General features: G+C 39.6%; 1 protein-coding gene across 1 annotated transcript in view; it reads right to left on the bottom strand.

Moving 5' to 3' along the window:
* Positions 1-19,532, bottom strand: part of LOC150078371 (uncharacterized) — a 313,332-nt gene extending 293,800 nt beyond the window's left edge. Inside the window, exon 1 of the mRNA XM_090384546.1 lies at positions 19,458-19,532. Within this exon, the coding sequence (XP_090240672.1) occupies positions 19,458-19,524 (67 nt within the window). The 5' untranslated portion in view covers positions 19,525-19,532. The remainder of the gene's footprint in view (positions 1-19,457) is intronic.
* Positions 19,533-26,448: the final 6,916 nt, after the last annotated feature.

Raw genomic sequence — 26,448 nt, 5'->3', positions numbered from 1 at the left:
CTCGCCGGGGAGGGGGTTGAAAAGGTGAGCCAGGCAAGGGAGCTGGCTCAGGTCGCCGATACGGCACTGTGTGCAGAGACTGCGATTTGTCCATGTAGCATTTGGTATAGACCAAATAGTAGGATTGAGTCTCTTCTAGGATTTAACTCCTCTTCTCTGATGTCCGTGTGCGCCAAGTTTGGCCGCCAATTTGGAAGCCACTCATTGGAACTGGGACCTGTCCAGATAAATCATATTTTAGCATCCATAGAATAATGTGTAGAGGGTTGCTCGCCATTTTCGGTGGATACTCTGTCTGTAGGTCAGAATTGAGTATTCAAGAAGCAAGCATTTGATGCTTAAAATAACAACTAGAGCATAAGCATCAAAATTTCTAAAGCATCAATCAGCAGTGGCACGACTCGTCCGTACTGTAGTGGAATTCTTCGTCACTAATTTCCAGGTGGCACCATGTTTCTGTTAGCCCTATTATGTCAGCATTAGTATTAGTAATGGCCGCATGGTGAAAGAAAGCCTATGGCTAATGCATAACCCAAAAAAAAAAAAAAAAAAAACAAATAAAACAATGATAAAAAAAACTAATAATTAATAAAAGAAAAGGAAATTAAACCTATCATCCTATGCATTTCCCTCACCTGAAGGTACTATCCAGATGACTTTTGAATTTCCCCAAACTGTCAGCCTCTACCATCCATGTAGGCAACTTATTCCAGTAATTTATAACTCGCTGGCTAAAATAAAACTTCCTGCAGTCCAATCTAAACATCTCCCCCCCCCCATAACTTTAATTTATGTCCCCTAGTTCTAGCATCATTTATAATCTTCAAAATATTGTTCTCATTCATTTTACTGATGCCTCTTAGAGCCTTAAACAACTCACATATTCAAAGTCTTTCTTCATAAGGACGCCCTTTTGCGATCTCACCAGGCGAGTTACCCATCTTTGTACCCTTTCAAGAAAGGGTGCAAAGACGGGTAACTCACCTGGTGACTCCCTATCTCTACTTGCAAAAGTTCGATAGATCATCAATAGGACACCATGGGCCTTCCTCGCAACCTGTTTACAATGCTCAGAGAATTTCATGTCTGACCGTATCTTAACACCCAAGTCCCTTTCCTCCAGTACTGAGTTTAGTTGAACTACATCAAGTGAATAAGTTATTTTGGGATTACTGTTTCCCAGGTGTAATACCTTACACTTTGTTGGATTAAAGCATAGCTGCCATTTTTCTGACCATTCCTGAAATCTATCTAGGTCTCTCTGAAGAAGCTCAGCTTGACAGTGATCATTAACTACTCCACCAATTTTAACATCATCTGCAAATTTAGACATCACGCCCTCTATCCCTTCATCAATGTCGTTATGAAAATTAAAAACAACAGTGGTCCTAATACTGATCCTTGGGGAACCCCACTTCTTACATCAACCCAATCTGAGGAATAGCCATTTATCACAACCCTCTGCCTCCTGCCCTGAAGCCATCCTTCTATCCATCTAAGGATTTTCCCAGTGATTCCAACCTATTCCAGCTTATAAAGCAACCTCTCATGTGGGACTGAGTCAAAAGCTTTGCTGAAATCTAAATAAACAATGTCGAAATTATTCCCTAAATCCACCTCGTGAGTGACCCCCTTTCAAAATAGGGAACCAGATTTGTTAAACATGATTTTCCCTTTATAAAACCATGCTGAGTATCCTTGAGAATTTCAATTCTATCCAAATAATCCTGAATTCCATCCTTGATCATTGCCTCCATGATTTTCCCTACCACTGAAGTCAGACTGACTGGTCGATAATTTCCCACTTCACTCTTAGACCCACCCTTACATATGAGGGATACATTGGCACTTTTTAATCCAAAAGAATCTCTCCAGAGTCTAGTGATGCTCGCATAATTAGCCTCAATGGTTCAATACACTCACTTTCCGCTTCCCTTAAGATTATAGGGTATATTCCATCAACTCCAGGAGTCTTACTGGCCTGTAGGCTCGAAAGTTGTTTCATTAAATAATCTTGCGAAATTTCAATATCATTAATTACATATTTTTCAACTTCGCTCCCACAATTTCCCATTGCCACAAAGGGTTTTTCTTCTGTAAATAATAGTTGTCCTAACCAGTTAAAATTCAGCCACTTTACTGACAATACTCCTGACATTATGTAGACTAGACACAGTTGAGACAAAGTAATCTTCTATAGTTTACTACCCTGACACACCCCCCTTGAAGTTATTTAGGTTTGTATCCCAAGCTTTAACTTCCCCCTCATTTTAAACATTGCTACTCTCAGAACTTCTTATCAACATTGGCTGTTTTGGCAACAAACAAGAATTCAGGTGAGTGCAAGCATTATTTTGACCCATATCATCAGATAAATGCAGATCTAAATTACCCTTCTTCCCCCCCCTAACTAGCAGTCTCCCTGAATCCGTAGGATACCCTCAATGATACTGGCAAAAATCCTTGCACCACATTTGTTCATATGAATACCATCTCTACAAAATAAATTCCTTCTACCAACAAATGCAGGCCACACTGATAAAAATCCTCCCCCCCCCCAGAGTCTGGCAGATTCCCTCAAGTTACTCCACAAGGTATTCAGCATATAATCCCTCCTTTCGTGTCTGGGCAGAATTGCAGACATATACACAACGTGACCAACTCTCGGCATTTTCTCAGCATAGTCCTATATTTCTCCAACAGATGGTCAGGTCATGTACATTTAATATCGGTAGTCTCCATATGAATAATAATTCTCTCTTTACCTCCCTTAAAATCTAACAATCTTTTGGTAACATCATCAATCACTGCTCCTGACAAACATACTCAGGTTCTGGACCACTATCTTTATTATAAAAAACGTTACCCATTTTCTTGACAACAGTCTCCCAATAAAACTAGATCGCTTTTGACCAGAGCAGTCTGCACTTGACTATTGCAGACTGCAAATTGGGGGGAGTGATGCTCCCCCCAATTTGGGACCCAAATTGGGGGGGCATCACTTGGCAGGTCAGGAGATACTTAAGTCCCTGATGACTCCCAGTTACATTTGTTTCTACAGCAAACACTCATTTCTTTAGTTGTAAATTCTTCTCATAACACACAAAATTGTAATATCAGATCGGTACAATCCTTTCATCAGATTCAAAGAAATGATTCACCAGATGAGCTAGGTCTCTTTACTAGACCAGTCTTAGAATACATGCCACAGGCTATACAAATGATGAAAACACAACTTACACTGGAAATGCCCACAGGCATTTCCATTTGAGTCCTGATGTCCTGCACTTTGTATCGTAAGTGAATCGTGTAGCAACCATAATTTAAGTAAAATCTGAACTTTGGAAAGACTATAAAATTAATTTTTTTTTTTTTTTTTTTTTATGAAAACCCCAAACGAGAGGTTGTTGTTATTTGGTTTTTAGGAGCATTAGCAACTATGGCCATATTGCTTCGGGATATGCGGTGGTCATTCCCTGACCTTTCTGCATGCTCCGTATTTGGTGGTGATGGACTCGAACCCCAGTCTAATCAAGAAGCGTGTGCTACGTACTGCTGCTCCTTCCCACCTGGCTACAGAGGTGCCAAACGAGAGGTATTAGAACCTATAGTACTTAGTATCATGCATGGGATGGAGGTTGAGAAGATGAAAGAAGATATTTGTTGACATTAAACTTGAACTGCTGTAGACTGTAATTTTCAGGAAATACATATGAAGGAAGGTTGTTCCAGAAAACAGCAGTTGAATGAATAAACGAGGAAGATGAAACGTTGGTTCTGTGAGTTTGAAGATCGACAGTAAATGGATGTTGGCTGGTGGCAGAACATGTTCAGACTGTTTTAAAAGAGAGAGAGAGAGAGCGGGAATTATAGAAGCCAATTCAGAAGAACAGTGCCCATGAAAGTATCTATAGAAAAGGTATGCAGCAGAAACAGTACATCTATGAGACAGAGAGTGAAGAGACTCTGTTAGAGATGAGTCATTAATTAACATAACTGCCCTCTTCTGAATGGAATCTAGAAGCCTGAGAGAAGTTTTGGGAGCACCGACCCAGATGTGGAAACAATATTTCATGGTAGGGCAGATTTGCAATTTGTACAGAGTGAACAGCTGTTTGAAAGAAAAGTAACGCTGAGAGCAAAAGAGAAAACTAAGTTTTTTAAATGTAAAGGAAGCAATATTAATGTGCTTGTGCCAACGGAGATTATAAGTCAGGGTAATCCCCAAATCTGGCCTAGAAATCGGAGTGTCACCAAAGATAAGCTTAGGAGTAGAAGAATCCTTTTTGCGAGATATAAGACAGGACTGAGTTTTAAAAGGATTTAAATCAACTAAGTTGTCCCCCACTGGAGAATTACCTGGAGATTGGCATTTAAGGAATTGGTAGTGGATATTTGAGAAGTTGAAGCTGATTGAGCAGGGCAAGGTTTCTCAAAATGGAAAGTGGAATGCAATGTGCTATCATCAGCAAAACTATGGATAGGATTTCCAGTCAATAGAAGAAAGTCATTAATTAGCATTAGCATTAGCATTAGTAGAGGCATTTGATGCAAGAAAGCAAGCTTATGCAGCATCAGCCAAAAAAAAAAAAAAAAAAAAACCCACTTCCACTTCACCCCTCTGTTCGTTCAAAATACCTGTCCAGCTGAGCCTTAAACTTATTTAGGCTATCAACTTCCACGACAAGGGATGGAAGTCTGTTCCACCCACCAACCACCCGCTGGCTAAAGGCAACTTTCCGCACATCTATCCTACATCTGTCTTTCCTCAATTTGAATTTATGCCCTCTCAGGTGATTTTTCTGAGCTAGAGGAAGAATCCCATCAGCATTGAGCATGCTCAAACCATTCAAGGCTTTGTACACCTCTATCAGATCACCCCGCTGGTGCCTAGTTTCCAGACACTGTAATTTGCAAAACTTAAGCCTTTCTTCGTAAGAGAACCCCTTTGTCCCATTCACCAATCTAGTTGCCCTTCTCTGTACTCTTTCCAGCAGCTCTACATCCTTCCTGAAATGAGGCCTCCAGGCCTGTATACAGTACTCTAGGTGTGGCCTGACCATTGCCTTATACAAGGGAATAATCACCTCCTTATCCCTGCTAGAAAAATTCCTATATATCATTGACAATACACCATGAGCTACTCTTGCAGCTCGTCTGCACTGCTCAGAGAACTTCATATCTGCCTGCACCACCACCCCCAGGTCCCTTTCATTCTCTACCACTGTCAGTGTAGTACCACAGAGTTGATACGCTGCTCTGGGGTTGCTGTTTCCCATATGTAGTACTTTACATTTGTCAATGTTAAACTTCATTTGCCACCTCTCAGCCCATCTGCTCAACCTTTCCAAATCCTGTTGCAGCAGCATAGTGTCAGTAGTGTCCTTGACAACCCTGCCAACCTTCGTATCGTCTGCAAACTTGGACATTAAGCCTGATATACCATCATCAATATCATTTATAAATACAGAAAACAATAAAGGCCCCAATACTGAACCCTGAGGGACTCCACTAATAACATTAGTCCACGATGAGCAGTGTCCATTGATTACCACTCTCTGTCTTCTCCCCCTCAACCACCCCTTTATCCATAGCAGCAACTTGCCTCCAATGCCACACTGCTCCAATTTGTGCAGCAGTCTTCCATGTGCAACAGTATCAAAAGCCTTTCTAAGATCCAAGTATATAATATCAAAGTTATTCCCTGCATCCAGTTCTTTTGTGACTGCATCATAGTATCCAATCAAATTGGTCAGGCAAGACTTCCCCTTAACAAAACCATGCTGTGTCCTAGCTATAACTGAAGTCTTGTCTAGATGATCCTGCAGTGCTTCTTTCACCAGTGCCTCCATTAATTTTCCGGGAACAGAAGTTAAACTCACAGGTCTATAATTACTTGTGTCAGCCTTTGATCCCCCTTTGTGAATTGGGGTCACATTTGCACATCTCCAGTCAATGGGTACCTCCCCTGAGTCCAAGGAAGCTCTCATAATTATGGCTAAGGGTTTGCTTACCTCCTTTGCTGCCTCCTTTAATATAACTGGATAGATCCCATCCACCCCAGGTGCCTTTCTTGTGTTTATCTTCAACAATTTCTCCTCCACTTTGCTCTGAGTTATTACAAGATTCTCTAGCTTACTGCTAGAATTGAATACACCTCTGGCATTCCCCTCGCTGAATAACTCCTCATGTGTGAATGTCGATGCAAAATATTCATTTAGTTTGTTAGCTACCCGAGCAGGGTCATCAACAGTTGACCCATCGATCTCAAGTGGACCAATCTGATTCATCCCCTTCCTTCTAGAGTTTACATAAGTAAAGAACTCTTTGCTGTTTTTCTTCGCATCCCTTGCCAAGGATCTCTCGTAATCTGCCTTCGCCTGCCTAACCTCCTTTGTAACTTGGTTACAGATCAACTTGTATCTATCATAGGCGTCCGTGTCACGTGTTAATTTGTATGTATCCCATGCATTTTTCTTCTCTGCCATATGCCTCATTAGTTCATCTGACAACCATTTAGGCCTAAACCTTGAACAATATTTCTTAGTTGGTATGTAAAGCCTAGTAGCTTCCACGATAAGTTCTTTGAATGCTTCCCATTTTGAATTTGCTGTTGGCAATATCATCAGTTGATCCCACTGTATAGAATTTAAATACTGTCTCAGTCCATTGTAGTCGCCTTTACGAAAGCAATACCCCTTCCCTTTACCCCTAATGGTAGTTACCTCTTTGAGTAACTCCCACTTCAGCACACTGTGATCACTGCCACCAAGTGGTTCATTTATCTGCAGATTCTTAATGCATGAAGAATCACTACTGATAATCAAATCAAGAGTATTACTCCCTCTAGTTGCCTCCCGAACATGCTGATGTAGAAAACAATCATCCAATAAATCCACAAAAGCCTTGCTACTGTGTGAGTGACCAGCCCCCGAATTCCAGTCAATATCTGGGAAATTAAAATCCCCCATTATAAGACTCTCTGATTTACTGGCCCACTCTATTTCTCCGAACAGTTTCTTATTATACTCATCAGAGTCATTAGGCCTATAGCACACTCCTACTCTCAATTTTGATCTCCCAATGCTTATGTCACACCAAACTGACTCGACACTGCACTGTCCAGCGATGTCGACTGGCTTCACTTCCTTGGATTTTATGTGTTTTTTAACTAATAGCATAACCCCTCCTCCCTTCCTATCCTGTCTATCCTTTCTGTAGACATGTACTCCCCAAATTCCAGTTCTGCATTTCTTATATCTGTGTGACACCACGTCTCTGAAATCCCCACAATATCTGCCTTTGATGTTTTGAGCAATACCTCAAATTCATCAAATTTATTTACTAAACTCCTAGCATTGGTGTACACACAAGTATACATGCACCTGTTCTTTTTCTTAGCTACCCTAACACAACCCATGTGTTTACTTGTACCCCAATGATTCCCAGCAGTCTCTGAAATATCCTGCATCTTATTTTCCAGGCTGCGGCTCATTCCAATAGAAGCAGTGCAAGAATCACTTTCACCTCTGCCAGTGGCTACTGTTAATCTATTAGTCCTTGTATCCCCCCAATCTAGCAGTTTTCCGACACACCTAACATTGCCTCGATAGCATCAGCAAACATTCTTGCACCCTTTCTATTTAAGTGTATCCCATCCCTGTAGAAGCAGTCTCTCCTGTTAACAAGTACAGACCAGGCTGAAAAAAATTCTACCCCTTGAGCCCTGCACAATCTTTCCAGGGCCGAATTGATTGACAGGGCTCTCATCATATACTCCCTCCTATCGTGTCTGGGCAGAATTGCAGACACTTTCAATTTCAACCCTAATTCACGGCTTTTTTTCATCAGTGACCTGTACTTGTGACCTGTAATATACAAGAAGAAATGAGTGGGGGAAAGAACTGAACTTGGGGGGATGCCAGCATTAGTGGAGAAGTTAGAAGATAGAGAGCCATCTACCATCACCCTCAGTGAGCGAACAGAGAGAAAACTGGATAACCAATTACAAAAACAGTTGGCAAACCATAAGATGGAAGACCTTTATGCCAAACATGATCAAAAGCCTTTGATATGTCAAGAGCAACTGCTTGTGTTTCACTGAACTTTTCCATTGAATTTGTCCATAAATGGGTAGCATAAGACAGAATATCACAGTGGATCGACACTGACAGAATCCATACTGGCGATCATCGATCAGACAGAAGGTTTCTAGATAGTTTAAGAGTTGGTGGTTAATTGATTTCTCCACTACTTTAGAAAGAGTAGAAGTAATTGTAATGGGACGATAATTGGATGGGAGAGATTTGTCACCCTTTTTAGGAACTGGCTGGATATGAGCAATTTTCCAAGCAGAAGGAAAAACACTTTTGGAATAAGTGAAAACAGGCAAAAAAGAAGAGAAGTAAGTTCAGGAACACAGGTTTTGATAACAAGTGGAGAAATACCATCAGGACCTGGAGCTTTCTTAACATCAAGATTCATAAAAATTCTTCTGACATCCTTTTGACAGAAGACCACAGGAGGCACTGTGGCACCTCCATAGCCAGGTGGGAAGGAGCAGCAGTGCGTAGCACACGCTTCTTGATTAGACCGGAGTTCGAGCCCGTCACCACCAAATACGGAGGATGCGGAAAGGTCAAGGGAATGACCACCGCATATTCCCGGAGCAATATGGCCTTAGTTGCTAATGCTCCTAAAAACAAAATAACAAACAAACAGGAGGCACTGAATGGAACATGTTGGGAATGGTGGGAAGTGTTTTACCACGATCATTAATACATGAGTTGGAAGAAAACTGGGATGCTAGCAGGTCAGCTTTATCCTTGGCTGAAGTGACAATAGAACTATCTGGTTTTGATAGAGGCGGGAGCAGAGATGGGCAAAAGTTGCAGCCAATAGCTTTAGCAAAAGATCAGAATGCTCAGCTACCATTTTGTGACTTGATTGGAGGTAGCTGACCAGAATGCTCAGCTACCATTAGGGCAAGAAGCAAGTTTTCTACTCTTAGCCTGTTCAAACTCTAGTTTGTACTGATTAATAACTGCTTTACAATTGTTGCGAGCTTTGGTGTAGGCAGAAAATGAAACTGAAGAATTGGAAACAAGCCAATTAAAATATGCAACATTCTTAAAAATAAATTAACAAACATTACTATGGGAATTCAAACTATATATTAACTATAGTTTAGTGAGTAAATCTCCAGTTCTTGGGTACAAGTCCATATTTTGACTAACAGACAGAAACAAAGCAGTGAACTGGCAGGTGCAACTCACTGCTTTCCCCGCCCACACGTAACATGCCAAAAACATCGCAATACATCGAAGTCTAAATAAAGATAAAGAGAAACGGCAATACGGAATTAAAATAAGCAAAAATAATTACAAATTTTCAAAAATAACTACATTTTTTGCTTAAATCCCTCCTGAAGTCACATAAAAACTAATCTTTGTTAAAATATCTCTTACTGCTGTTTTTAAATAGGGAACCCGTTTTCCGCTATAAAAACAGCGGTAAGGCGGAATAAATACCCTAACCTTTTTTTTTTTTTTTTATGTAAACCCCAAACACGAGAGGTATTAGAACCTATAGTACTTAGTACCGTGCTTGGGTTGGAGTTTGAGAATACGAAAGAAGATATTTGTTGACATTGGACTTGAACTTCTGTAGACTAATTTTCAGGAAATACGTATGAAGGAAGGTTGTTCCAGAAAACGGCAGTTAAATGAATAAACGAGGAAGATGAAAAGTTGGTTCTGTGAGTTTGGAGTTGGACAGTAAATGGATGTTGGCTGGTGGTGGCATGTGTTCGGACTGTTTTGAAGGAGAGAGTGGGAATTATAGAAGCTAATTCAGAAGAACAGTGCCCATGAAAGTATCTGTAGAAGAGGCATGCAGCAGAAACAGTACGTCTATGAGACAGCAAGTGGAGAGACTTTGTTAAAGATGAATCATTAATTAACCTAACTGCCCTCTTCTGAATGGAATCGAGAAGTTTTGGGGGCACCACCCCAGATGTGGGAACAATTTTCCATGGCTGTTTTTGGTTTTTTTATGAGCATTAGCAACTAAGGCCATATTGCTCCGGGGATATGCGATGGTCATTCCCTGACCTTTCCGCATCCTCCGTGTTTGGTGGTCACGGGCTCGAACCCCGGTCTAATCAAGAAGCGTGTGCTACGCACTGCTGCTCCTGCCCACCTGGCTACAGAGGCGCCATTTTCCATGGCAGGGCGGATTTGCGATTTATAGAGTGAGCAGCCGTTTGGAAGAAAAGTAATGCCGAGAGTGAAAGAGAAAACCAAGTTTTTTAGATGCAGAGATGAACTAAGATGAACATTAGCGAATGCATTCGCAATAATCACCCAATCACAGAACTCAACTGTACAATATCTCTGTTTAAGACCATGCACACTGCACAGAGACAACTTGTACCCAAGCTCTGGAGTTTAGCCGTTTAGTACAAAGGGTACTAGGAAAGTTTTGCAATATGACGCAACAATGAATCACAGGAAGCTCCTTGTTGCTGCATGTTGAGACATGTTCATACGTGCATAGTAGCCGCCGCGCCAAGTCGATGGGCTCAGTTATTCATTAGTAGTGAGAGTGTAAAGTGCTTGCGATGGCATCGTGGTCACGAAATGAGATAAGGACGGTTTTGCGGTATAATTTGGTGCGTGGTTTAACCATAGACCAGTGCTTAGAAGAAATGACTCTTGCACTAGATGATGATTGTCCACATCGTACAACGATATTCAGGTGGTATAGAGAATTCCAAAGGGGAAATTACACTCTGGAAGATTCTGAGAGGCCGGGAAGGCCACGAACGTCAGTTACGGAGGAAAACGTTACTGCTGTGAGGAAAATGCTTGACGAAAACAGGCGAGTGACCTACCAACAGATAGAGGATACTTTGGGCCTAAATGCACCAGCAATTCGTTAGATTCTGCAAGATCATTTGCACGTGAAGGAACTTTGTTCTCTCTGGGTGCCGCATCAACTGACCGAAGAGCAGATGACACGACGTGTGACTTGGTGCCGGGAGATGTTAAAAAAGTTTGATAAGGGACAATCTCGGTATGTGAACAACATCGCGACAGGTGACGAGACTTGGCTGTACTATTACGATCTGCCGACCAAGGCTCAAAACAAAGTTTGGGTCTTTGATGATGACGACACACCCGTAATTGTCAGAAAATCCCGATCTGTAAAGAAGAAAATGATAGCTGTATTTTTCAAATCGAATGGAATTGTGGAACGTGTCATTTTGGACACACAGAAGACAGTCACAGCTAAGTGGTATACTGAACAATGCCTGCCTAAAGTCATTGGATCTATGAAGAACCTGCGGCCAAAGTCAAGAATGGACACCTGGTACCTCCATCACGAAAATGCTCCAGCTCACCGCGCTAAAGCCTGCACCGAATATTTGACCACGACAGGACTGAAACTTCTCGAGCACCCTCCCTACAGTCCAGACCTTGCTCCCTGCGACTTTGCACTGTTCCCGCATGTGAAAATGAAGCTAAAAGGGAGGCGGTTTTCCAGTGATGAGGACCTTCTACGGGCTTGGGACAACGAGTGTGCTTTACTCCCTAGTGAAACTTGGCAGAACTGGTTTAAAGATTGGTTTCAGAGGATGGAGAGGTGTATTGAATGTAGAGGAAATTACTTTGAAAAAATTAAATAAACAAAGCTGTATTGGAAAACTTTCCTAGTACCCTTTGTATATTAAAATAAAAAAAAAAAAAAAACCTCAAAATTATTTCCAAAACTAACCTGCAAAGAAGAGCTTCAGAAATACAAGGCCTCAAACCCGGAATGTTGATTGACAGAATGGGGTAGAGAAATTTTAAGCACAGAAGATCGATATGAAGAGATTCAAAATTACTGAGTCTCTGGCAGGGAATATCAGAGCAGCATATGCACTAGTACCTTTGAAGCAAAAGGAATCATACAGCGAATAATTAGGGCAAATAATGTAAATGGGCATCAATGAGATTGGAACTGAGACTATTCATATTTGTGAAATAAACAAGGAAGTGTTTGGGAGGTTTAGATCTTTTTTGCAGATAAGTTTCTTCTATTAGTTTTCAGTAGTAAGAAAAGGTAAGGAGAACATGTATGACGTAATGAAATTTTTGGATATGGTGTACCACTGCAAGAATATACCCAGCTCCTTGACATAATGTAGCCTTGCCAATGCCCTCCACATACACACTACTTGGACTCCTTCCAGTCATGATCTGGCAGAGTAGTGGCAGCGAGATTATACACTAGCTGATCCAGAAGTCTCCTATAAGAGTTGCCAACAGGCTCAGTCCAGTGGACTATCTAGCAGCAGGCCTGCAAATGCTGTTTTAGAGCTGTACCGTTGAAATGTAAGGAAGATTGGATCTTAGCATGATGCCCATCATAACCACTTGACTCGAGAAATTATTGAAAAGACATCAATCATACTGAATGATGAAACAGATTATTATTATTACTATTATTAGCTATATGGTGCAAGGAAGTCTGAGGCTTATGCTGCACCAGCCAAAAAAAAATTCCCAAGTTACCCTGAAAGAGAGAGAGGGTGGGGAGAGGGAATCACCAAGAAGAGAAGAATGATGATATCCAGCTCAGGACCCTAGGTGTACCAAGCCCATACTCACAGATGTGAACCCTGGGATAAAAGAAGAGGCTGCTGGAGTTTTGCTCTGGAGAGGGACCAAGCATGGGTTCCACCACTTCATGCCTCCAATAAGCAAAGTTGTGGTAATGCATCAGTTAATGAGTCATCTACCACCTAGTATTGCATGGTAACACAGAGGGGTGGCATTCCGCCATGGGATATAGATGCCACACTTTGACCGCTGATTAAATTGGTTCACACCTGGGTGGTCGTCTCCAGTATACTAGGTGCTGTATTTCAGGACTTGCACATAGGGTTTACATCCAGAGTTACTAACAGTCCCACTATCATGAAGATGCAAGTAGAGGATTTGGTTGTCACAGAATGGCCAGAATTCGCCAAAATTTGGTCCACTTGACTTGAGTGTCACCTGAATACTAGTTCAATCAGCAATTTAGACTCCCATGCAGCAAGTCCACCCTTTCATACCTGAGAGAATGTCTGTGACAGCCTCAAGGACCTGAGGCTGTCACAGGCATGTTTTACAAGTTAAACAAGTTAGCTGGTGTGCTTGATGTTTTCATTCACCAAAAAACAATAAAACTTAAAAATTTAATTATCCATTAAAATTACATCAGTGTGAATTTTAGTATTCCTCCAATGCAACGTTCACTTTTGATCTCCGTCATTAATTATTTTTTAACTGGTGAAGTAAAGACACCACAGGCTCATCAGTTATGGGTTTTTGTGTACTAGGTTCAACTTTGTGTACGACTTAAGACACTACATACCCTTCCAGTTGGAGTTATTCTTATGTCACAGCACTTTTAATTTGTATACTTAAAATAATTTGTCTAGCCATGCAATAAACTTTAACTCCCTTGCTACTTTTTTTTTTAAGATTATACACGATAGATGCATCAGGGCCAATTATTTGAAACACAAAATAGTAAAAGGAGATAAGAGAAAATATTAAAAAATCAGAAGCATCCAAAACTATTTAAATACATGAGACTACCATATTTTCCTAAGTTCAATCCTCCCACACTGCATCAACTGAAAATGAAAACAGGAGGAAGAGGCATGATCATAACTGTAAGGCAAACTGCTTTAGCAAAGGCACATGATGCAAGAAAGCAAGTTTATTTAGCATCAGCCAAAAAAAAAAAAAAAAAAAAACTCTTATTTCACCCATCCACTCGCTCCAAATGTTTATCAAGTTCTGCCCTGAATCTATTTAAGCTATCAACTTCTACAACAGATGGAAGTTTGTTCCACCAATCAACCACCCGCTGGCTCTAGGCAAACTTCCGCAATCTACCCTACAACCGTCTTTCCTCAATTTGAATTTATGCCCTCTCAGGCGATTATTCTGAGCAAGAGAAAGAATCCCATCTGCATTGAGCATGCTCAAACCATTCAAGGCTTTATATACCTCAATCAGATCACCTCGCAGGTGCTGCCTAGTCTCCACACACTGTAATTTGCAAAACTTAGGCCTTTCTTCATAAGAGCAACCCTTTGTTCCATTCACTAATCTTGTTGCCCATCTCTGTACTCGTTCCAACAGCTCTACATCCTTCTTAAAATGAGGCCTCCAGACCTGTAAACAGTACTCAAGGTGTGGCCTGACCATTGTAATTATTTACCATTACTTGATTCCATAACTTGACAGTAAAAGAATTAATAAACTTTAATTACTGATATCTGAATTACATGAATTTTGAATTGCCCTGTAATAATTGCAGGTTTTCTGTTAAGAAAATAAGCAATGACAAATGCATATTTTGTTTCTGCTGTAAGCTTTTTGGTTCATTAAGTAGAAGTTTTGCAAAGAGGGGAGTAACTGATTGGAAACATTTTCGTAAATATTCAAAAAAAACAAACAAAGTCACCTTAACATCTGAAGTTCCATGAAATGTGGCTTGAAATATATTATTATTATTATTAACCTTATGGTGCAAGGAAGCCTGAAGCTTATGCTGCACTAGGCAAAAAAAAAAAAAAAAAAAATTCTGATTTACCCCAAGAGAGAGAGAAGTAGAAGAGAATCACCAAGAAAGAGAAGAATGATGATATCCAGCTCAGGACCCTGGGTGTGCCAATCCCATACTCACTAGATGTGAGCCTGAAGTTTTACAAGAATAAAACTTTAGATAAGGACACACAAACAAATAAAAAAAATAGTCGCTGGATAAGTGTACTAAAAAAATTAAGATATATCTGGTGAAAAACAATTCAGCTTTTCACTGATGCTAATCTAGATTGTTTACACTGCATAATGATAATTTTCTACATCTTGTGGACCTATTAAGCATGTACATCAAATAATATTACCTGAAACCCAACATTCATTGCTGTTGTAAAACAATTCAAAATGAAATTATTAATATACCAGGGAATTTTCCTCATAAAAGTATACTAGAACCAGAAAAGTAAAATATTTTAGCATGATAGTAGATTGCACCACTGAAGTTAGTCATGCTGAACAACTTTCCTTAACAATCAAATTTGTGGATGCAGATGATATTACAATAAGAACATTTACAGATAAAAACATTTTCTATACTACTGGCCTCTGTATCCCCTGATATGGGAAGGAAATTGAATACCACTATAACTTAGTCCATGTTATGAATATAAGTATTTATGAATCCATACATGATATTTTGAATTCATAAATACTTATTTTATTCATAAATGTTAATAATAATTGAGATAAGAGGTATACAATAATGAAAACATGAAAGACAAAACAAATACAAGCAAGAATATAAAGTTGCTATCCACAAACATTTTCAATGTCTCAAGGTTTCTTTTTAATTTTGAGTTGTAGACAGTATCTATAGTTGAGTCTTTCCTAAAAGGGTTTTTTTTTTTTAGTTATATAAAGGAGTGTATTATTTTCAACTTTTGTTGTAAAGGAGCATTACTGAAAAATACATTAAATTCTCAATTCCTGAATCATTAGGTGATACCAGAGGAAAGTAAAACTTGACTGCATCAATTAAAAACAAAGTTTCAAAATTGAGAGATGCCTTAATCAAGTTTGCAGAAATGCCTTCTACTAATCTGTTGTCATTTCAGAAGCAGAATCTCCTCCAGAAAAGATTGAAATTTTCAATTTTTTAGTAACACTTTGCAAGTGAAATGACATTTTGTTTAAGTGGGTAAGTAAATCAATGTAAAACTTTGAAAATGAAGTGGCACTATAGTCATGCTTTTAGAAAACTATATAGAATTTTTAAAAGATAACATATATAACAGCATTAAAATCAGCAAAGGAACTGGCAGTAATTCAAGATTAATCAATTTCAAAATAAAATCATTTTGCTAGCAGACCCAGACAAATTTTCAAAAATTGATTACAAGAATAAATATTTTCAAAAATAATGATGTTAATATTGTGTTACATCATGCAAATAAATATCACTCATAGCAAGATAAATGCAATAATTTAATGATATGACAGAGAATTTGTATAGCAAGAAAAATGTGAAACATAACCTGAAAAAGTAATGAACTTGAAATTTAACTTAACAATAAAAATAGATGGCATTTAAATGATGTGATTAATGTCAAGATGCTGAGGCAGTGATAAGATGCCACATGAAAAGAACCTAACAATGCTTAAAGTATTTTGAAATTTATAAATAACAAAAAAAATAAGCCACCAAATTTATGGATAGCTCTGAGATTTATGTTTTTTTTTTTTTTTTTTTATGTGAACCCCAAACACGAGAGGTATTAGAACCTATAGTACTTAGTACCCTGCTTGGGTTGGAGGTTGAGAAGATTAAAGAAGATATTTGTTGACATTGGACTTGAACTTCTGTAGATTGTAATTTTCAGGAAATATGTATGAAGGAAGGTTGTTCCAGAAAACGGCAGTTGAATGAATAAATGAGGAAGATGAAAAGTTGGTTCTGTGGGTTTGAAGTTGGACAGTAAATGGATGTTGACTGGTGGCGGCACGTGTTCGGACTGTTTTGAAAGAGAGAGCGGGAATTATAGAAGCCAATTCAGAAGAACAGTGCCCATGGAAGTATCTGTAGAAGAGGCATGCAGCAGAAACAGTATATCTATGAGAAAGCGAGTGGAGAGACTCAGTTAGAGATGAATCATTAATTAATCTAACTGCCCTCTTCTGAATGGAATCAAGAAGCCTGAGAGAGGTTTTGGGGGCACCACCCCAGATGTGGGAACAATATTCCATGGCAGGGCGGATTTGCGATTTATACAGAGTGAGCAGCTGTTTGGAAGAAAAGTAAAGGCGAGAGGGAAAGAGAAAACCAAGTTTTTTAGATGCAGAGGAAGCAATATTTGTAATGTGCTTGTGCCAAGAGAGATTAGAAGTCAGGGTAATCCCCAAAAGAGATATATCATTTTGCCTAGAAATCGGAGTGTCACTAAAGATAAGCATAGGAGCAGAAGAATCCTTTTTGCAAGATATCAGACAAGACTGAGTTTTAGAAGGGCTGAAATCAACTAAGTTGTCTTCGCCCCACTGGAGAATTACCTGAAGATCGGCATTTAAGGAATTGGTAGCAGATTTTCGAAAAGTTGAAGCTGATTGAGCAGGATAAGGTTTCCTCAAATTGGAAAGTGGAATGCAATGTGCTATCATCGGCAAAACTATGGATAGGATTTCCAGTCTATGGAAGAAGGTCATTAATATACAAGAGGAAAAGAGTGGGGGAAAAACTGAACCTTGGGGGACACCGGCATTAGTGGAGAAGTTAGAAGACAGAGAGCCATCTACCATCACCCTCAGTGAGCGATCAGAGAGAAAACTGGATAACCAATTACTAAAAACAGTTGGCAAACCATAAGATGGAAGCTTGTTTAGAAGACCTATATGCCCAACACGATCAAAGGCCTTTGAGATGTCAAGAGCAACTATTTGTGTTTCACCAAACCTTTCCATTGAATTAGTCCATAAATGGGTAACATAAGCCAGAATATCACCAGTGGATCGACACTGATGGAATCCATACTGGCAATCGTTGATCAGACGGAAGGTTTCTAGGTAGTTTAAGAGTTGGCGATTAATTGATTTCTCCATTACTTTAGAAAGAGTAGAAGTAATTGCAATGGGACGATAATTGGATGGGAGGGATTTGACACCCTTTTTTAGGAACTGGCTGGATATGAGCAAATTTCCAAGCAGAAGGAAAAACACCTTTGAAATAAGAAAGTGAAAAAAGACAGCAAAGAATAGGAGTAAGTTCAGGAGTACAGGTTTTGAGAACAAGTGGAGAAATACCATCAGGACCTGGAGCTTTCTTAGCATCAAGATTCATCAAAATCCTTCTGATATCCTTTTGATGAAAGACCACAGGAGGCATTGAATGGAGCATGTTGGGAATGGTGGGAGGTGTTTTACCAAGATCATTAATACATGAGCTGGAAGAAAAATGGGATGCTAGCAGGTCAGCTTTAACCTTGGCTGAAGTGACAACAGAACTATCTGGTTTGGACAGAGGTGGGAGCAGAGATGGGCAAAAGTTGCAGCCAATAGCTTTGGCAAGAGACCAGAATGCTCGGCTACCATTAGGACAAGAAGCAAGTTTTCTACTCTTAGCCTGTTCAAACTCTAGTTTGGACTGATTAATAACTGCTTTACAATTGTTGCAAGCTTTGGTGTAGGCAGAAAATGACACTGAAGAATTAGAAACAGGCCAATTACGATATACAACATTCTTCTCTTGAACAGCCTTAGCACATTTGTTGGAAAACCAAGGTTTAGATAAAGGACAAGATTTTAAAGTTGAGTGTGGTATAAAGGATTCCATTCCTGATAGAATAATTTCACTGACACGATCTGAGCAAACGTTGACATCAGAAGTTTTGAAACAGTAATCCGACCAAGGAAAAAAAGAAAAGAAGTCTCGCAGGTCATCCCATTTTGCATTCTTGTAATGCCAAACAACACAAGGTTGCAAATAGCCATGAGATAAAGGTTCCATTGGAGAAGAGACAATCACCAAGTTGTGATCTGAAGTGCCTAAAGGACCGCTCACTTCGACCGCATTCTTAGAAGGATTATTTGTGAGAAAAAGATCGAGCATATTGGCTGTATGATTAGGATTGTCTGGCATTCTTGTAGGTAAATGAACAATCTGTGCTAGGTCATTAGTAATTGCAAAAGCCTCAGCATCTCGACCTGCTGGGTCGGTGCAACTAGAAAATGGAAGCCAGCTGGAGTTGTGAACATTAAAATCACCAAGGAAAATTACCTCACTGTTAGGAAAGTTGGACTGGAGAAAGTCAAGTTGCAAAGAGAGGAAGTCAAAGAGCTCCAAGTGATTACAGTAGAGACAACAGATGAATTTGACACAATGAGGTAGAGAGATTTTAAGCCAGAGAAGATCAAAGAGAGGAGATTCAAAATTGCCAAGTCTCTGACAGGGAATATCAGATCGGACATATGCACAAGTACCACCTTTGAGGCAAAAGGAATCATAAAGCGAATAATTTGGGCATCTGAGATGAGCAGTAGTTGAATCAACCGATAACTGAGATTCTGTCAGAAAAAACATGGGGTTTGGCAGACTGCAAGTGGAAATGGACCTCGTTGAGATTAGAATTGTGAATAATTCTATTAACTGTTGCAATTGATGAAAGATCAATTGCAACAGTTGTCAGATTGTCACTGACCCAGGCAGGATGAAATTCATTAGTAATATCAACTGAAAATGATACAGTTGCAAACTTTCAGTCATTTTTTTTTTAATTATCACTATGATTATCAAATTCAAAAATAAATATATTAATAAATACTTTTTAATTTTTTTAAATTTTTTTTCCCACTTGAAGGTACACAGAAATTCCTTCTCACCTTGGGCACTAAAACATTTCAGATCAATCCTACTGTCCACCTTAGTAACATCCACAAATTCAGACATCCAACTAGAAATACCTGCACCATTATAATATCATTTTAATTAGTTACCTAACCTGACATACCACCAGGCAAGATTTAAAGTACTGCCTTGTGATGATTTAATTTGGTAATAAGCATTTTTAAAGTCAACTATATTCAAAAATATTTGGGAAGGAATATTTATAAATATTAAGAGTTAGTACTATGATTATAAACTGAAAGGACAGAATTCATGGGATACCTGGTTCCTCGGCAACACAACGCTGTCATCCCTCTCAATAGTGGACGAGGCCATTGCTTGGTAGGTATACAGGTACACTGCATCCATGCATTCATGTAGACGGTAATTCGATGTCAGTATGGATAAAAGGTAAAGTGCAGCCATTATCAACCCACTGCAGGATGGAAGCCTCCTCAACAATTCATGCTGAGGGAAATGGACCATAATCTGCCACGCTGGTCCAGTGTGGGTTGGCAAATCGACCGTATTCAGCAGTCAGGGGCTTGAACCCCGGTCTACTCAAAGAGTGTGTGCTACTGCACTCCCGCTCCTGACCACTCGGCCAACAGTATGGATAAACGTTGAGATAATTAACATCAAAAGAGGGATGATAGTAGATGCCCGACACATAGGTCACTCTATCGGGAAGGTGGTACATAAATTGCACTATCCCCATTCAACAGTATCAAGAGTGTATAGGAAATAAGCCATTTCCAGAATAAATTCTCATTGTAGACAGTGCTGTGGGTGGAGAAAGGTGAATGAACGTGGCTGTCAACATCTGTCTCGCATTGTTTCAGCCAACCGGAGAGTGACAGTGGCACAAATCACCGCTCACTTAAACAAGGGAAGTGCCAGAAACATCTCGACCAAGACATCAGGTGATCATTAACTGCAATAGGTTATGGGAGCTGACAACCCACCAGTCTCATTGCTAACACCACGATACAGGGCTCTAAGCCTCAACTGGGTGAAAGAACACTGGCACTGGACCTTGGATGATTCAAGACCCTCCAATTGGACCTGGAGACCCTACAAGGGTCTCCTGGTCTGATAAGTCCTGTTTCCAGTTATTTCAAGCAGACAGAAGGGTGCATATCTGGCGGAAACCGCACAAAGCTATACACCTGTCATGTCAACAAAGAACTGTTCTGTTAGGTGGATGATCGATAATGGTCTGGGACATGTTGAACTGGCACACATTGGGACCCCTGGTACCCCATGCTGTGTCTGAATTATTGCTGCAGTCATGCATTGCAAGATCATGTAGACAAGACTGCAGCAATAATTCAGACACAGCATAGGTTTGTTAAGGGAAAGTCTTGTCTGACAAATTTGATAGGATATTATGATGTGGTTACAAAGGAACTGGATGCAAAAAATAATTTTGATATCATATATTTGGATTTCAGGAAAGCTTTTGACACTGTTGCGCATGGAAGACTATTGTACAAATTGGAGCAGAATGGTATTAAGGGTAAGTTGCTACAATGGATAAAAGGATGGTTAAGTGAGAGAAGACAGAGGGTGGTAATTAATGGGTGCTGCTCTTCGTGGACTAATGTTATTAGTGGAGTCCCACAGGATTCGGTTTTGGGTCCACTGTTTTGTATATTTATCAATGATACTGATGAAGGTATATCAGGCTTAGTGTCGAAGTTTGCAGATGATACAAAGGTTGGCAGGGTTGTTAATGACAGTAATGGCAGTGTGCTACTGCAACAGGATCTAGATAATTTGGGCAGATGGGCTAAGAAGTGGCAACTGAAGTTTAACCTTGACAAATGCAAAGTACTACATATGGGTAGAAGTAACACCAGAGAAACCTACCAACTGTGTGGTACTACACTTAAGGTGGTAGAAAATAAAACACCCAGGAGTAATTGTGCAGTCAGATATGAAGTTTTCTGAGCAATGCAGACAGGCTGTCAGGGCAGGTCATGGGGTTTTGTCAATGATATATAGGAATTCTGCTAGCAGGGAGAAGGAGGTGATTGTCCCTCTGTATAAGGCAATGGTCAGGCCGTGCCTTGAGTACTGCGTACAGGTCCGGAAGCCTCATTTTAGGAAGGATGTAGATTTGCTTGAGGGGAATGAAGGGATCCTCTTACCAAGAGAGGCTTAAGTTCTGCAAATTGCAGTGGCTGGAGACTAGGCACCTGCAAAGTGATCTGATTGAGGTGTATAAGGCCTTGAATGGGTTCAGCACGCTGAATTCTGATGGGATCCTTCCACTTGTTCAGATTACGAACCTAAGGGGGCATAAATTCAAATTAAGAAAAGACAGATGTAGATTGGATGTGCGGAAATTTGCCTTTAGCCAGCGGTTGGTTAATTGCTGGAACAAACTTCCATCTGTCGTTGTGGAAGTTGATAGGTTGAATAAATTTAAGGAGGAACTGGACAGGCATTTGGAGGGAATGGTGTGATTTTTTTTTTTTTTTGGCTGATGCTGCATAAGCTCATACATTTGCTTTCTTGCATCACATGCTACTACTACTATCTAGATTCATCTCTGAACAGTCCAGGTTACGTGTCCATCCTTGCAGACCATCTGCATCGATTCATGGTCATTGTGCACAGGGCAATGCACCTTCCCACAGAGCCACAGTGATAGAACAAGGTTTGATGAGCATTATGCAGATTTTACTACCATGGAACGGCCTCCCTGTTCACTGGACATGAACCCTGTGGAGCATCTTTGGGATGCTGTGGAAAGGTCCGTATGAGCTTTGGATCCTCCACCCAGGAATGCGATGGAATTGTGGACAGTGGCTCAGCAAGCATGGATGGAAATAGCTGTGGAATGCTTTTGTGAACTAGTGGACTCAATGCCTCACCGTGTGACTGCCCTTATCCAGGCGAAAGGTAGGCCTCCCCAGTACTAGGTAAGTATCCCATGATTTCAGTCCACTCAGTGTACATTCAGTATACTCCTGCAACATATATGCAAAGCAGTTGTTATTACTTTAGCTAGAACTATGTCCGTGTATATGATCAACTTGTCTGTTAGTTATAAAGATCAAAAATAAGGTTCCACTTCAACATTCGGTGATTAGTTTATTTAATTAATAAATCACCTTCATATCGGCATGATTTTTTTTTAATTTATCTGTTTTTTATATCACATTGTTCCTCTGTTCAATTTTTCTTTCAGAAGAATCAAGGAATAGTTAGAAGGAAAAAAAAACATCTATATCTGTTCATTACATAAATCATAAAGAAAAAACACATGAAACTCTTTTATCCATTGCACTACTAGTTCAACTGTTATCTCTCTGCTTTTAATATCCTGATTTATAATATCAGTAAGTCAATGGCAAATGCATCAATTACTTAACTTTGTATTTAAAATTAATAAAACTAGGATTTAATCTAATAAAATTCATTAAATTCTGGTTAATATCATAGACTCAATTCCTGGTTGGCACTTTTTGAATAATATATATGATTTATCTTTTTAGATCCAAATTGGACTATAAAGGATCCAACACCAGGCCTTAGGGAGACAACCACTAATAACATTAGTCCATGAAGAGCAACAGCTTTCAAGTAATCTTTGTCTTCTACCACTTAACCATTCTTTTATCCATAGTGGTAACTTTCCCCAGATGCACACTGATCCAATTCAAACACCAAATTTCTTAGTTATTGTTAATCTGAATATTTTATGTATTGCAATTAACTGTATGTAATCATTTTCTCATATATAGTATGCAAAGATTTAGTCTCAAATTTCAGCTCTCCTCATCTTTCCCCTAACCCTTCTGGATTCAATTTCAATAATACAATGAGGATATTACTATTATTAGCCATATGGTGCGGGGAAGCTCAGGCTTTTGCTGCACCAGCCAAAAAACAAAATTTCTGGGTTACCTTGAGTGAGTGAGAGAAAACAAGTCAAAAGCAGAAAGAAATCACCAAGAAAGAGAATAATGATGAATCCATAATGATGACCCTGGGTGTGCCAAGCCCATACTCAACAGATGTAAGCCCATGGGGTTAAATACATGTTTGTTTTTCTCTAAGGCAGCTAAGGTTACAGTCAGTTTTCAACAGTTTACTGATATAGCCCCTACCAGAGAACAGCTAAGTTGGAAATTATATCAAAGGGCTTTTGAAGTCAGGATTCAAACCCAGGTCTCTTACATGCAGCATGAAAGGGCAGTGTTCATAACCACTGCACTACTGCAAAGGTAACAGGAATTAGAATCGCAAGATTTAAGGATAGTAGGAAGGTGTACCTATTTCCTTTTTCTTTTCTTTTTTATCATAAAAAATACGAAAAGAACTACATGTACTTTTGTACCAAAAAGGTCTGTTACCATACAAAAGTGATAGACTAAAATTCCAACAGTATGCAAACCATTCGATTGACTAAAGCAAAGAGGAATATTTTATTATGAAATGAAGTTTCGTTTCAAGTTGCCTGTAAACTTGAGCTTTTTTAAAATAGCTTGTTAAATTTTTTACTATTTTTATGTTATATAATAAAAGTATATTCAGTAAAACGTGTAAAATTAAATTAATAATAAAAGACTCAGAGATTTATAATTCATAAAACTAACTCACACTGCGTTACTGCCATTATGCTTACGAGTAAGCGCTGATTACAAAGTACACAGCGCACTAATATTCTGTTTTGAGATCCAGGTGAAACACCGGACTACTGGCTATGAAAGATTGCTCCTCTGTCACAAGTGCATCTTAATTCAATATTAATATAAATTAATATTAAATTACCTAACAGAATTAAATACTTTAATATTAAATGGCAAATTGGTTAAGGACAGAAATCAAAGAGTACTACTAAAACAACACGAAATATTACGCAAAATGTGTCCAGAACTGACAATTGAGATTTAGCATTGGTAATTGCAAGGTAAAGTGTCATATGAAGAAAACCCGAGAAATAACTCATCTGTTTGTACAGTGGTGCTCAAAATATTGCATCACCCCATTTTTCAGGTTGTTTGTCTTTTGTCTTTATACACGCAGCTAAAGTTTTAGAAATAGCTGAACAACATAAATCAGTAATAACAATACACATATGAAACCATTATTTGCAGCATAATAACTTTTATGTGTTACGGGTGAATATGCAAAGAAATAAATACTTCTGTGAGCGATATGGGGGGGGGCTATCGTTTGTAGCACAGTTGATACGGTCGTCGTCCTTCCCGCACAGACTGGAAATACTTGATTCGAGTGTCGTCGATGAAGGGAGGAATTTTTATGGGCCTTTTTCGCAACGCGACTGAATTAGCATTAGCATTAGCATTATGAGAGGCATATGATGCAAGACAGCAAGCTTATGCAGCATCAGCCAAAAAAAAACAAAAAAAAGGCTCCCTTTTCACACCTCCGTTCATTCCAAATACCTGTCCAGCTCAGCCTTAAATTTATTTAGGCTATCGACTTCCACAACAAAGGAAGGAAGTCTGTTCCACCAACCGAATACCCGCTGGCTAAAGGAAAATTTCCGCACATCTATCCTACATCTGTCTTTCCTCAATTTGAATTTATGCACTCTCAGGTGATTATTCTGAGCAAGAGGAAGAATCCCATCAGCGTCCCATCAGCTCAAATGGGATTTGAGCATGCTCAAATCCCATTTGAGCATGCTCAAACCATTCAAAGCTTTATACACCTCAATCAGATCACCTCATAGGTGCCTAGTCTCCACACACTATAATTTGCAAAATTTAAGCCTTTCTTCGTAAGAGCAACCCTTTTTTCCATTCACTAATCTTGTTGCCCTTCTCTGCATCTACATCTCTACATCCTTCTTAAAATGATGCCCCCAGACCTGTATACAGTACTCAAGGTGTGGCCTGACCATTACCTTATACAAGGGGATAATCACCTCCTTATCCCTGCCAGAAAAATTCCTGTATATCATTGACAAGACACCATGAGCTAGTCTGGCAGCCCGTCTGCACTGCTCAGAAAACTTCATATCTCTCTGCACAATTACCCCAGGTCCTTTTCGTTCTCTGCAACTGTCAGGGTAGCACCAGAGTTGATACACTGTCCGGGTAGAACCACAGAGTTGATACACTGTCAGGGTAATACCACAGAGTTGATACGTCACTCTGGGGTTACTGCTTCCCATATGTAGTACTTTACATTTGTAAATGTTAAACTTCATTTGCCACCTCTCAGCCCAACTGCTCAAATTTTCTAGATCCTGTTGCAGCAGCATAGTATTAGTGTCCTTAACAACCCTGCCAATCTTCGTATCGTCTGCAAACTTGGACATTAAGCTTGATATAACATCATCAATATCATTTATAAATACAGAAAATAACAATGGACCCAACACTGAACCCTGAGGGACTCCACTAATAATATTAGTCCACGATGAGCAGTGTCCATTGATTACCACTCTCTGTCTTCTCGCACTCAACCATCCTTTTATCCATAGCAGCAATTTGCCTCCAATGCCGCACTGCTCCAATTTTGGAAGCAGTCTTCCATGTGCAACAGTATCAAAAGCCTTTCTAAGATCCAAATATACGATATCAAAGTTATTCCCTGCATCCAGTTGTTTTGTGACCATATCATAGTATCCAATCAAATTGGTCAGACAAGACTTCCCCTTAACCAACCCATGCTGTATCCGAGTTATAACTGAATTCTTGTCTAGATGATCCTGCAGTGCTTCTTTAACAAGTGCCTCCATTAATTTCCCTGGAACAGAAGTTAAAGTAACAGGTCTGTAATTACTTTTTGTCGCCCTTTGATCCTCCTTTGTGAATTGGGGTCATATTTGCACATCTGCAGTCTATGGGTACCTCCTCTAGGATTAGTTGGACTGTCCAAACAATCCCAGGGGTGTTGAACTAATCCAAGTATTCCCAGGGGACTGAATCCAACTAATTGTCAACTTACAATTAGTTGGATTCAGGCGGAGGTACACTCTTTTTCTCCCCGAAATTTCGG

The sequence above is a fragment of the Mastigoproctus giganteus genome, chromosome 11 (genome assembly GCF_048544385.1).
Source record: "Mastigoproctus giganteus isolate SK-2022 chromosome 11, ASM4854438v1, whole genome shotgun sequence".
Classification (NCBI taxonomy): domain Eukaryota; kingdom Metazoa; phylum Arthropoda; class Arachnida; order Uropygi; family Thelyphonidae; genus Mastigoproctus; species Mastigoproctus giganteus.
The sequence above is the reverse complement of the archived record's forward strand: the minus strand, read 5'-3'. Positions and strand labels throughout refer to the sequence as shown.